At 41.9% G+C, this 12,438-nt stretch overlaps 1 protein-coding gene across 5 annotated transcripts in view; it reads right to left on the bottom strand.

Annotated features, from left to right (window-relative positions):
* The window catches only part of LOC105465188 (oxysterol binding protein like 1A), a 226,096-nt gene that overhangs the window by 7,714 nt on the left and 205,944 nt on the right, over positions 1–12,438 (bottom strand). For all 5 annotated transcript variants that reach the window (XM_011713465.2, XM_071085524.1, XM_011713491.3 and 2 more), the window contains 6 exons: positions 12,023–12,157; positions 10,928–11,025; positions 9,414–9,596; positions 3,404–3,511; positions 2,427–2,516; positions 962–1,088 (listed from right to left, as the gene is read on the bottom strand). In XM_011713465.2, the coding sequence (XP_011711767.1) occupies positions 962–1,088; positions 2,427–2,516; positions 3,404–3,511; positions 9,414–9,596; positions 10,928–11,025; positions 12,023–12,157 (741 nt within the window). The remainder of the gene's footprint in view (positions 1–961; positions 1,089–2,426; positions 2,517–3,403; positions 3,512–9,413; positions 9,597–10,927; positions 11,026–12,022; positions 12,158–12,438) is intronic.

Raw genomic sequence — 12,438 nt, 5'->3', positions numbered from 1 at the left:
TGGTCTTCAGTAGGTCTGAGGTGAAGCTGGGCCGCCTGCATTTCTAACGAGCTCACAGATGCCGCTCAAGATGCCAGTCTGAGGAAGTGCTTTTGGCAGAAATGACTTTATCCGTCTTTACTATGAGCAGATACTATTCTGAGCCCATTATGTTTGTTAACTCATTTAACAGGTAGGTGCTATTATGGCGCCCGTGTTACAAATGAAGGCACTGAGGCAGAGAGATGAGAAATCTGGGCTTGCACTGCTCATCAGCGGTGGGGCTAAGATTCTAACCCAGAGTTTGCTCTTGGAACCATTATCTTGGTTACTGGAAAGGAATCCATCCTCAAACAAATATTTCCTGTCCAAAGAGGTACAGTCCTCGAGCAGTTATGCCTGGAGGGAAGGGGCAGGAGTTTGCCAACCACTGGAGCCTGCTTGGGACCACGCGACAGGAAGCCATGTGCCTCCCCTACTGGGATTTTACTGTCCCACAAAGAAAGGTTAGTAAGAAGAGGACAACAGTCCAGGGATAACTCCTTTCACTACGACAGTCTTAACTTCAGTAATTTCACGATAAGGAACAAGGCAACAAAACTGATAAGCATGAAAATGTCAGAATTTTGGAGGAAATTTTAAATCTTCAACAATTTCAACTTTCTATGCACATCAACAGGAGGAAAAGAAAATTTCTTTCATTAAGATGAACTCCAACATTCCAAAGCTATGTGAATTAAAGCAAAGTTCCGCATATAACTGCTCCACAGTTAAAAAACTGATACGTGTCCATATCCTATACAAGCCTATGCCGAGTACTTGTTAAAGCAAATGTCTGATCATTAAAAAGAGGAAAGCGATATGCATTAGCAACAAGGAAGAAGAAAGTCGAATTGTGACCCTAGAACAGGCCAACTCCAAAAGGATTAGGACACATTGAAGAATCCAGTTATCCTTTGATACCACCTGACAGGATGTTCACCTGTTTGCTGTTCTTCTTCTCTTCTGTATTTTTCTTATCATTTTTTTTGTAAGCATCAAACGTGGCAGGGTCAACACTGTATAAACATTCAGTCCACTTCCCATAGAGGGCACAGAGCTTCTTCTTGCTGGCAAGAAAAACTGATGTTTAGTTAACAAACCAGTGTTTGTTTTTTTTAAAGCTGACAGCACCTGGTATTCCCAGATGGTCTCCCATCCATGTCCTAAACAAGCCTGACCCTGCTTAGCTTCCAAGAGCAGATGAGATCAGGCGTGTTCAGGGTGACATGGTCTTCGACTGTTTTGCTGCAACTGAATATTACTATAAAGGTGTGTACGAATCAGATTTTCTTGTGTGTGTGTGTGTGTGTGAGAGAGAGAGAGAGGGAGAGAGACAGAGAGACAGAGACAGAGACAGGGTCTCACTCTGTCACTCAGGCTGGAGTACAGTGGTAGAATCATGGCTCACTGTAGCCTCAACCTCCTGGGCTCAAGGGTTCCTCCCACCTCAGCCTCCAGAGTAACTGGGTCCACAGGCATGCGCCACCACGCCTGCCTAATTAAAAAAATGTTTTTTGTAGAGACAGGGTCTCACTATGTTATCCAGGCTGGTCTCGAACTGGCTGAAGCAATCCTCCCCACTCAGCCTCCCAAAGTGCTGGGAATACAGGCATGAGCCACTGTGCGCAACCAAATCAGGTTCTTTAATGAAACACACTTCCTTGTAGACGAAAGATTTTTTTTTTTTTTTTTTTTTGAGACGGAGTCTCGCTCTGTCACCCAGGCTGGAGTGCAGTGGCCGGATCTCAGCTCACTGCAAGCTCCGCCTCCCGGGTTCACGCCATTCTCCTGCCTCAGCCTCCCAAGTAGCTGGGACTACAGGCACCTGCCACCTTGCCCGGCTAGTTTTTTGTATTTTTTTAGTAGAGACGGGGTTTCACTGTGTTCGCCAGGATGGTCTCGATCTCCTGACCTCGTGATCCGCCCGTCTCGGCCTCCCAAAGTGCTGGGATTACAGGCTTGAGCCACCGCGCCCGGCGACGAAAGATTTTTCAACTTATTAGAATGCTTGTTTCCTAGGTTATGGCAATGTTTTTTGTTTTTTGTTTTTCAGACGGAGTCTTGCTGTCACCTGGGCTGGAGTGTGGTGGCACAATCTCGGCTCACCGCAACCTCCACCTCCCAGGTTCAAGCAATTCTTCTGCCTCAGCCTCCCAAGTAGCTGGGATTACAGGTGCCCACCACCATGCCCGGCTAATTTTTTTGTATTTTTAGTAGAGATGGGGTTTCACTATGTTGGCCAGGCTGGTCTTGAACCTGACCTCGTGATCTGCCCACCTCAGCCTCCCAAAGTGCTGGGATTACAGGCGTGAGCCAACGCGCCTGGCTGACAATGTATTTTAATACAGACATTTTATCTAGTGAACAAAATCTATACTATTCAACATTTACAATGGAAATTTTACCTTTTATCTTGAATGTAGCCTTCAACTTTGTGTAATTCCTTACCAAAAAGGCCACATGGCTTAAAATTCAACACACATTTGTCCCCAGTCCTATAAAGAAAATATTAAGTTCAGATGATCATTTATTACCAAAGCAGCAGTACAGAAAAATAACTGTGATAATTTTTCTAGCAGCAGCTACTGTTTACGGATTTTCTCTGTGTGCCCGGCTCCACACTAAAGTGATCATGATCAATCCTCGATTGGTAATCTTCCCACCGTAAAGAAAAGGGACGTGAGGTGCAGAAAGAATACGTGACTTGCCTAAGGTCACAAAGTAGAATGGGAGCCCAGCTCTTTCTAGTAACTCCTACGCTCCATCTCCCTGGCCCCCACTAGACAAAGGAAGCAAAACGAGCTGAGATTGGAATTAAGGTTCACAGAAGCCAGGAGAGCTGGGTTCACCCAGTCTTCCCTAATCAGAGACTTTAATGAACCCTCTTTATTAAATAAATGGGCTTCCAGTCATTCAAGAGTTATATTGCCTGATTTCTTTTCTTTTCTTTTTTTTTTTTTTTTTATGAGATGGAGTCTTGCTCCGTCGCCCAGGCTAGAGTGCAGTGGCATGAACTTGGCTCACTGCAACCTCCACCTCCTGGGTTCAAGCAATTCTCCTGCCTCAGCCTCGCGAGTAGCTGGGATTACAGGTGCCCACTACTACACCCGGCTAATTTTTATATTTTTAGTAGAGACAGGGTTTCGCCATCTTGGCCAGGCTGGTCTCGAACTCCTGACCTCGTGATCCACCTGCCTCGGCCTCCCAAAGTGTTAGGATTATAGGCGTGAGCCACCACGCCCAACCTACATTGCCTGATTCTTAAATTTTCATCAGCCTGTTCTAGAGCTTTTCTTTAAAGACAGACAAAACCAAGAAACCTGAAGTCCACTAAAACTGCTTGATGAAAACTGAAGGAATGAAGTACCCCAAGGTGCCTTACTTGTGGTTTATGATTTCCACATTGCCGTACTGTTCGATCCACAGTTTACCCACAATGATATTATGCACACAGCAGGTGGGATTTGTCCATGTATATGCCTCATTGTGTCTAAAAAACAAAACCAAACCCAGAAAAATAAGAGAGAGGTATCATTTTGTTTAAAAAGTGCACTTGCTCCAAATGCCATTACTCAGAATAACAAACCAGGTTGCTTGAGGTAACTAAGTTCTAAGACTTTAAAAATTCTATTGATGTTAACTCACCATAAAATTGGGATCATTTGCCCATTCTTGTTTCTTGAAAGGAAGTAACAGCTTAAGAAAAAATTCTATACTTCCACCAAACTCCAAATAAACTAGGTACATAATCATTTCAAGCATTCAAAAGTGTCATGAAACATTAAAAAAAAGCTGAAGTAGAAACAGAAAATAAAGTCTATTTAGCGCTTTCTAGAGAAAGTACCCTCCAGCTCACCAAAGGAAAAAACTCATCTATGTGAATAAACTCCCGATATTTTATAATCCTATATACCCTGAGGAATAGAAATCATTCTACCATAAAGATACACGCACGTGAATGTTCACTACAGCACTGTTCACAATAGCAAAGACATGGAATCAACCTAAATGCCCACCAGTGATAGACTGGATAAAGAAAATGTGGCAAGCAGACACCATGGAATACTATGCAGCCATAAAAAAGAACAAGTTCATGTCTTTTCTGGGAATATGGAGGAGCTGGAGGCCATTATCCTTAGCAAACTAACACAGGAACAGAAAACCAAATACCACATGTTCTCATTTATAAGTGGGAGCTAAATGATGCGAACTCAAGGACACAAAGAAAGGATGAACAGACACAGGGGCCTACCTCAGGATGGAGGTTGGGAGGAGGGAGAGGATCAGAAAAAATAACTATTGGGTACTAGGCTTAGTACCTGGGTGATGAAATAATCTGTACAACAAACTCCTATGACAATAGTTTACCAACAGAACAAACCCACACATGTACCCCTAAACCTAAAAGTTAAAAAAAAAAAAGTTTTATTATTACTTTTTATTTTTTGAGACAGAGTCTCGCTCTGTCACCCAGACTGGAGTACAGTGGTGTGATCTCGGCTCATTGCAACCTTCACCTCCTGGGTTCAAGCGATTCTCCTGCCTTAGCCTCCTAAGCAGCTGGGACTACAGGCGCCTGCCACTATGCCTGGCTAATTTTTGTATTTTTAGTAGAGACGGGGTTTCGCCATGTTGGCCAGGCTGGTCTTGAACTCCTGACCTCAGGTGATCCACCTGCCTCGGCCTCCCAAACTGCTGGGATTACAGGCATGAGCCACCGCTGCACCTTCATATATTCGTCCTTAGATATGTGTTTTTTAATTTACATAAGGTAAAGCTCATCAGGTCTATGCTTGTACAGATCTGTGTAACCACCACCAACACAATCAGAATCCTAAACAACTCCTCCACCCACAAACACTTCGCTCATGCTTCTCCTGGTAGTTAAACCTTTCTCTACTTCTAAGCCCTGGATCTCCAACCCATTCCTTATCCCCAACAACTGATCTGTTCTCCATTGCAATAGTTTTTCCTTTTCCAGACATCATATAAATGTAGATTACCTTTTGAGATTAGCATCTTCAATTTGTATCATGCACCTGAAATTCATCTGTGTTGTTCTACGTATCAATCTTTGCGCTGAGTAGGATTCCGCTGTATGGATGTGCCACCCTTTGTGTGACCATTCACCCACTGAAGGGCAGGTGGGCTGTTTTCAGTGTTTCGTGGTGATGAATAATGCTACTATAAACATTTGTATACAGCTTTTGGGAAGAAAGTGAGTTTCCATTTCTCTAAGGTAAATACCTAGGAGTGGTATTGCTGAGTCATGTGATAAACATAAGGTTAACTATATAAGAAACTGCCAAACCGTTCTCCAGGGTGGCTCGACCATTTTACATTCCAACACCAACAATACACAGGTTGAACATTCCAAATTCGAAACTTGGAAATCTGAAATGCTCCAGAATCGGGAACTTTTTGAACACTGACATGACACTCAAAGGAAATGCTCACTGGAGCATTTCAGATTTTGGAATTTTGGATTTGAGATGCTAAACCGGTAGGTATAATGCAAATATTCCAAAATCTGAAAATATTCAAAATCCAAAACACTTCCAGTATATTTTTATAAAGGGATACTCAACCTGTATGAGATTTCTAGCTCTTCCACATCCTTGTCAGCACTTGGGATTGTCAATGTTTACAATTATTTTGGTTTTAGACATTGTAATAGGTATATGGCTATCTCATTGTGGTTTCAACTTCGTAGTTCTCTAATAACTGATGCTGTTGAACATCTTTTTACATTTATATTTATTTATTTTTTAGAGATGAGGTCTTATTCTACCATCTAGGGTGGAGTGCAGTGGTGGAACATAGCTCACTGCAGCCTCGAACTCCTTGGCTCAAGTGACCCTCCTGCCTTAGCTTAGCTATGACTACAGGCCTGTGTCCCCATGCCTGGCTAAATTTATTTTATTTTATTTTATTTTATTTTTTATTTTTTTTTTTTTGAGACGGAGTCTCGCTCTGTCGCCCAGGCTGGAGTGCAGTGGCGCGATCTCGGCTCACTGCAAGCTCCGCCTCCCGGGTTCACGCCATTCTCCTGCCTCAGCCTCCCGAGTAGCTGGGACTACAGGCGCCCACAACCGCGCCTGGCTAATTTTTTGTATTTTTAGTAGAGACGGGGTTTCACCGTGGTCTCGATCTCCTGACCTTGTGATCCGCCCGCCTCGGCCTCCCAAAGTGGTGGGATTACAGGTGTGAGCCACCGCGCCCGGCCTATTTTATTTTTTTAGAGATAGAGTTTCACTATGCTGCCTAGGCTGGTCTTCAACTCCTGGCCTCAAGCAATCCTCCTGCCTCAGCCTCCTAAGTAACTGGAATTATAGGTGTGAGCCACTGCAATCAGCTGACAGCATCTTTTCATGCACTTATTTGATACATATATATATATATATGTATATATATATATGAAGTATCTATTCACATTTTTCGCCCCATTGGGCAAAATAATTTTTTATTGTTCTTTTTGTTGTTGTTGTTCCAGAGACAGGGTCTCACTCTGTTGCCCAGGCTGGAGTACAGTGGCGTAATCATGGCTCACTGCAGCCTCGAACTCCTGGGCTTGAGAGATCCTCCCACCTGAGCCTCTCAAGTAACTGGGACAATAGGCTCATGTCACCAAACCTGGCTATTTTTAAAATGTTTTAGTAGAGACGAGGACTCACTATGTTGCCCAGGCTGGTCTCAAACTCCTGGGCTCAAGTGATCCTCCCACTTCAGCCTCCCAAAGTGCTGGGATTACAGGCATGAGTCACTGCGCCTGACCTTATCATTTCTTATTGTTGAGTTTAAGAATTCTTTATATATTGCAGCTACAAGTCCTTTGTTGGCTATATGATTTGCAAATAATTTTTACTATTCTATAGCTTATCTTTTCATTCTCTGAACAGTATCTTTCAATATAAGGTTTTTAATTTAATAAAATCAAATTTATCACTTTTTGTCTTCCATGGGTTGTAATTTTGGCATCATATCCATAAGAGTTCTTTGCATAATCCAAAGTTGTAAGATTTTCTCCTACGTTTTCTTCCAAAACCCTTAGTTTTGCATTTTATTTTAGCCTATGATCTATTTTGAGCTGATTTTTGTAAAAGGTGTGAGGTCTAGTTTGAGGTTCATTTTTTAACATATAGATGTCCAACTGCCTCCATATCACAGACGGTTTTCTGTGGAAAGGACTATTCTTCTTAGCAGTACTGCCTTTGCACCTTTGTCAAAAATCAACTGACCACATTTCTGCGGGTCAATTTCTGGATTCTCTTCCCTGTCGCATTAATCTATGCAGTCTCTACTTTGGCCACCACCACACTGTCTTGATTACAACAGCTTTAGAGTTAAGTCTTAAAATTGGGTAGTGGGAGTCCATCAATTCTGCTCTTCCTTTTCAAAAGTATTTTGGCTGTTCTCTGTCATTTGTCTTTCCATACAAACTTAGAATCAACTTCTCTGTATCTGTTAAAAATCATCTTGGGATTTTGATTTGGATTGTGTTCAGTGAGGGGTGAACCGACATCTTAACTATAATTGAGGCTTCCAAACATATCCAGACACAGTGTGTCTCTGCATTACTCAGATAATCCTTGATCACTTTCAACAGTATCTTGTAGTTTTCAACATAACACATCCTGTACATATTTCAACATCTGCATTCTGCCATTGAGCCTATCCCAGTTATTATTACTATTCTATCACTATAGTTTTAGTACTAAAATTTCCAAAAATACTTTTTTTTTTTTTTTTTTTTGCTAAAATGTCTTTCTACTCATTTGAGAGCGTCCACCTTTCTCTGGTGGAGCTACTTTACATCTCGGATACGAATGACAGTATCTGGGTCAACTTTGGACTGGAGTCTGTTGACTGCCTTTTCTATTTTAGTTTGTTGAGATTTTCCTGTTTCTTGCTATGCTGAATGATTTTGGATTGTATTCTGGACACCTAAATATTATAAGACTCTGTCCTCTTAACCTCTTCTGGAGAATACTGATAAAAATTTTGTTTTAGTAGGCAATTAACAGAGTTTCAGGTCAGAAGTCCTGACTCTCCTCCTGTGGGCTTTGATTCCAGTGTCAGTTTAATTTTCAAAGCCTCTGTAGTGCTGCTCAGATCTACCCCTCAATAGCCATCCAGGGACCTGGATCTCAGGCCACACAGTATTTCAGATCCTGAGGCCCTTGTGGAGCCTTCTGGGTCATTTCAGTGCATGCGTGTAGGGAGGAGCTGAGGAACTCATAACACAGCTTTAGGGGACCCCCTTTCTTGAGCTCCCTCCTCTTCGTGGTTTCCCTAACACTCTTAGACACCAGGGGGCGCTTTCTCTCCCCTCCGGCTGGCAAGCTGGGGTTTGAGCCTCTCTGCTCTGTCTTGTATCTCCCACAACTAGGTCTTCCTCTGGGGTAAAGGGGTAAAAGAAAAGAAAGAAAAACAAGTAATAGGGATTCTCTCACGCTCTTTGGACCCCAGGGGTTCCTTTACTCAGTCCCTCTGGCCAAAGAGAAGGACTCTGAGTTTGAGGTACGTGTGTGATTGCCACAGCCACCATCGCAGCAAGAGTGTAGCTACAGACCCTAGGGCTTGCTTTGGGACAAGGCTGTGAGACAAAATTGAAACAGGATTTCCCCTATTCTCTACTTCCTGCAAGGGTGTCTTTCTATGTCCTTTAATTAGAAAGAGAGAGTTACTCTTAGAACTTTTTCGGTCTGCCTCCAGTTCCCAGTTCTGCAATTTGCTGCTCTGATTCTAAGCCAGAAATGGGAGAAATATATAAAACCAGTAAACTCACTGCCATACTGGTCTTCAGGTTTTGATCTCCCTCCCCAGTCTGCCTGCTACTATCTACTTTTCAGAGTCCTCAGGTTGTTGCTTTGTCTTCTGTCTGGGGTTTCTAGTTGTAATCAGTGTTAAAGAGATAGGGGATCGTATGCTTATTCTATCCTAACTGGAATTAATTGTGGATTTAAAGCTAATCTTGCAAAAGAAGAGCACTCCCAATTTATCTAACGCCTAACATGTGCCACACAATTGTCATTTCATTATTTCTCAAAGTGAATTCATTTTGAAAGATCTGTAAACAAAACATTGGCACAAGGATATAAAAAAGCATGTTTCATAAGAAATGTCATGAAGCAATTAACTCCATCCATCTTAAAATAGATCCAAACACCAGAGTCAAACATCAGGTTAAACTACTTACACATATCCAGATTAATTAGCAATGGCTACTGCCATGTTTCTCAAATTCTTTTACACAGAGGTAGACAGTTTGCATTATATGAAAGCTGTTTCTTTTTCTCCAGCTTTTGAACAATAAGGTCAGCTGAGTGTGCATGTCTACACTTACAGGTAGGTATACATGAAAAGAGTTTAATGGCTTGATTAGAACTCACTCAAGGAGCTCCAAGGTGATGGTTCCTTTGGGTTCTGCTTCTACACTCTTCCCCCAGAATTTCAGTTTGGGATAGATTGAGCCATGAAAGATGAAGTCATTGTTTAATCCTTCAGCATGAAATGCACTGATTGGTGGGTGATGGCTGACCTGTTCGGAGATGAGTCTAAATCCAAGGTCATCTCTTAAGATTTAAAAAAAAAAAAAAAAAAGCAACATTATAATTAACTCTATCATTAAACATGTATATAATTGCCCTTTCAAAGTAAACAATTCTTTTTTTGTTGCTGTTGAGACAGAATCTCGCTCTGTCGCTCAGGCTGGAGTGCAGTGGCATGATCTTGGCTCACTGCAACCCCTGCCTTCCGGGTTCAAGCAATTCTCCTGCCTCAGCCTCCTGAGTAACTGGGAATACAGGCACCACTACACCTGGCTAATTTTTGTATTTTTAGTAGAGATGGGGTTTCATCATGTTGGTCAGGCTGGTCTCAAACTCCTGACCTCGTGATCTGCCTGCCTCGGCCTCCCAAAGTGCTGGGATTACAGGCGTGAGCCACTATGCCCAACCAACAATTCTTTATTCTCCTTGCAATGAAACAACTTAATCTATGAGAAATTATACAAATGCAACCCACACCACCAAATCCAATGTTGTAACGCTAGCTACTTGAACAAACTAAAATAAAGAACACCCCGACGAATTTGAATGACTTTGTGTCCACTTTCAAACATCTAGGGAATAAATGAGATCAAAACTTGTGCAGAGAAGAAGAGGAACACATAGAAAAACTAAAGCCAAATAAAGTCCCTTAATCATGTATAAACAACACACAGGCTAGCTCAAGCAAACAGAACTGCACTTACAGATGCAGTCATTGGCTTTATGCAAACAATAGATACTTATGCTAATATCTTTTATTTATATTTTTTAATAAAGAGATATTTTTATAAGAGGGCCTCACTGTTGCCCAGGCTGGAGTGCGGTGGCTAATAACAGGTGCAACCCCACCACTGACCAGCATGGGGGTTTTGAGCTGCTCCATTTCTGACCTCCCTCTCCTGGGAGGTCACCATATTCGTGCCAAACTTAGTACGGACACCTGACCAGCACAGAGCACTACAGCCCAGAGCTCCTGGGCTCAAGAGATCCTGCTGTCTCAGCCTCTCAAGTAGCTGGGACTATAGGCCTGTGTCCCCATACCCAGCTAATATATCTTAAATGATTATTTTTAAAAACTCGATCATGTCTTATGATCTACATAAGGAGAAAAGGAGGGTGATTAATCCCATGTGATCAGAAATACAAAAATCCTTGCAGTTATTTTTTTAATGGTAGCTTTTATGTATGTTTCAATATTTTTGACAGTCTCTAAAATAATAGCTATCCTAGAAACAGACATCAAAATTGTTAACTTGCTCCAGTCCTATGTAATTGTTATTGGTGATGACCAATACATATGTATTTCTCCTCTTCATCTGCAAGGCTACATAGAGCATGCAAGAGAAAAGCCTCACCGCACTAATTCATAAGTCTCTCCCAGCAGTGGGTTGAAAGGCTTTCCAGTCCGCTCCCACTGAGAAGCAACGGCAGATACAGCAAACGCAGCTACACACTGTGGGACAGAGCATGAGACCAAGTCAAAAACAGCCGAGCTTGCACCGCATTCTTTTAGGAACTGAAATTTTGCCGAAGACAGTAATTTACAGAATTATTTTGAGGAGTTTAATTACTTTGGAGTTTTAATATGGCTCTAGCAGTGGAACATGGAAACCTGGATATTCAGAATGAAAATAACTTTCAGTCACTTCCTGTAGTGACTGGTTATTCCCAACCATGGTTTTCATCACACTCTAACAGTGCTACAGATTCTCTTAAGGACTTTCAAAAAACCCTCAAGTCCAAAGTTACTTTTAATTCATTTAAAAATTTTTAAAAGTATCACACTCCAGGATTGGGGAAAGAGATATAAAACTCCACAACTTAATTGGTGTTAAGTCCACTGAGGTTGGAAAATGCTGATTTATATAAATGCAAGGACAGAAAGGCTCAGTTTAGAATGCTATTGTTTTGCTGAAGGAGAACAATGTGTCCACTATACTCTGCCTCTAACTAGTCCACCCAATGTACAACATATAAAATCTTCCATCTAAAAAATTAAAAAGTGCAATTCCTTCCTGTCTTTTAACATATAGCAATGTATATATATTTATATACCCAAGTAAGCACAAACATATTTTTCTACTTTATATGTGTGTGTGTGTGTTAACTTCTTCTTGGAAATACCCTGAGAAAGTCTGAAAGAAGAAAGGTTGAATTCTTCCCCTAACACAATGCTACTTTCTCAACTAAATATTTAGCAAAAGCCCCCTAATATCCAGGTTTGCTTACGGGCCACCTCCCGCTTCTCCTGTAATACTCATCGGTCTTTGCACGATGGTGTCGCCCTGACCAGAGGACACTCCAGACGTGCGGACTGAGCTTTGATAAAATTGCCCAACCTCACATGGAATTTAACACTAATTGTGTGAATGTGTGTGTGTGTGTGTGTTCGGGGCTGGGTTGGTAACGAGGTCTCTCAGAGTTAGACCTTTTCCTCCCTTGGCTCCTACCTGCATCCTTTCCACAGGATCAGACAGTGAACTGGCCTTGTGGATGAGGTAAGTATGCTCCATGTATTCAGTTAGGCGCTGTAGGAAGCTCAGAGGCTCGTTAAATATAACTGGCATCGTGATCTTGGATAGTTCCTATTGAACCAGAAAATTGAAAGTGTTACGTCCCATATACATAACAAACAAAACTATTGTTATCTTTACATAACATCCTCCTGGAAAGGACAGAACAGAAACTAGCAACTCGTGAAATTTCTTCAATATTGGTTCAATTTCACAAAATCTCCCCAGAGCACCTAATACCGTGGAGTGTATCCTTCTAGGTCTTGAAGGAGGAAATACAAAGACTGCCCAAACATTCTCCATGGCTCCAGGGAGCTCACTATCTGCTGGGGAGCATGAGCGATGACTCTTAG

Source organism: Macaca nemestrina, chromosome 19 (genome assembly GCF_043159975.1).
Source record: "Macaca nemestrina isolate mMacNem1 chromosome 19, mMacNem.hap1, whole genome shotgun sequence".
NCBI lineage: Eukaryota > Metazoa > Chordata > Mammalia > Primates > Cercopithecidae > Macaca > Macaca nemestrina.
This window is presented reverse-complemented; position numbering and strand designations above follow the sequence as displayed.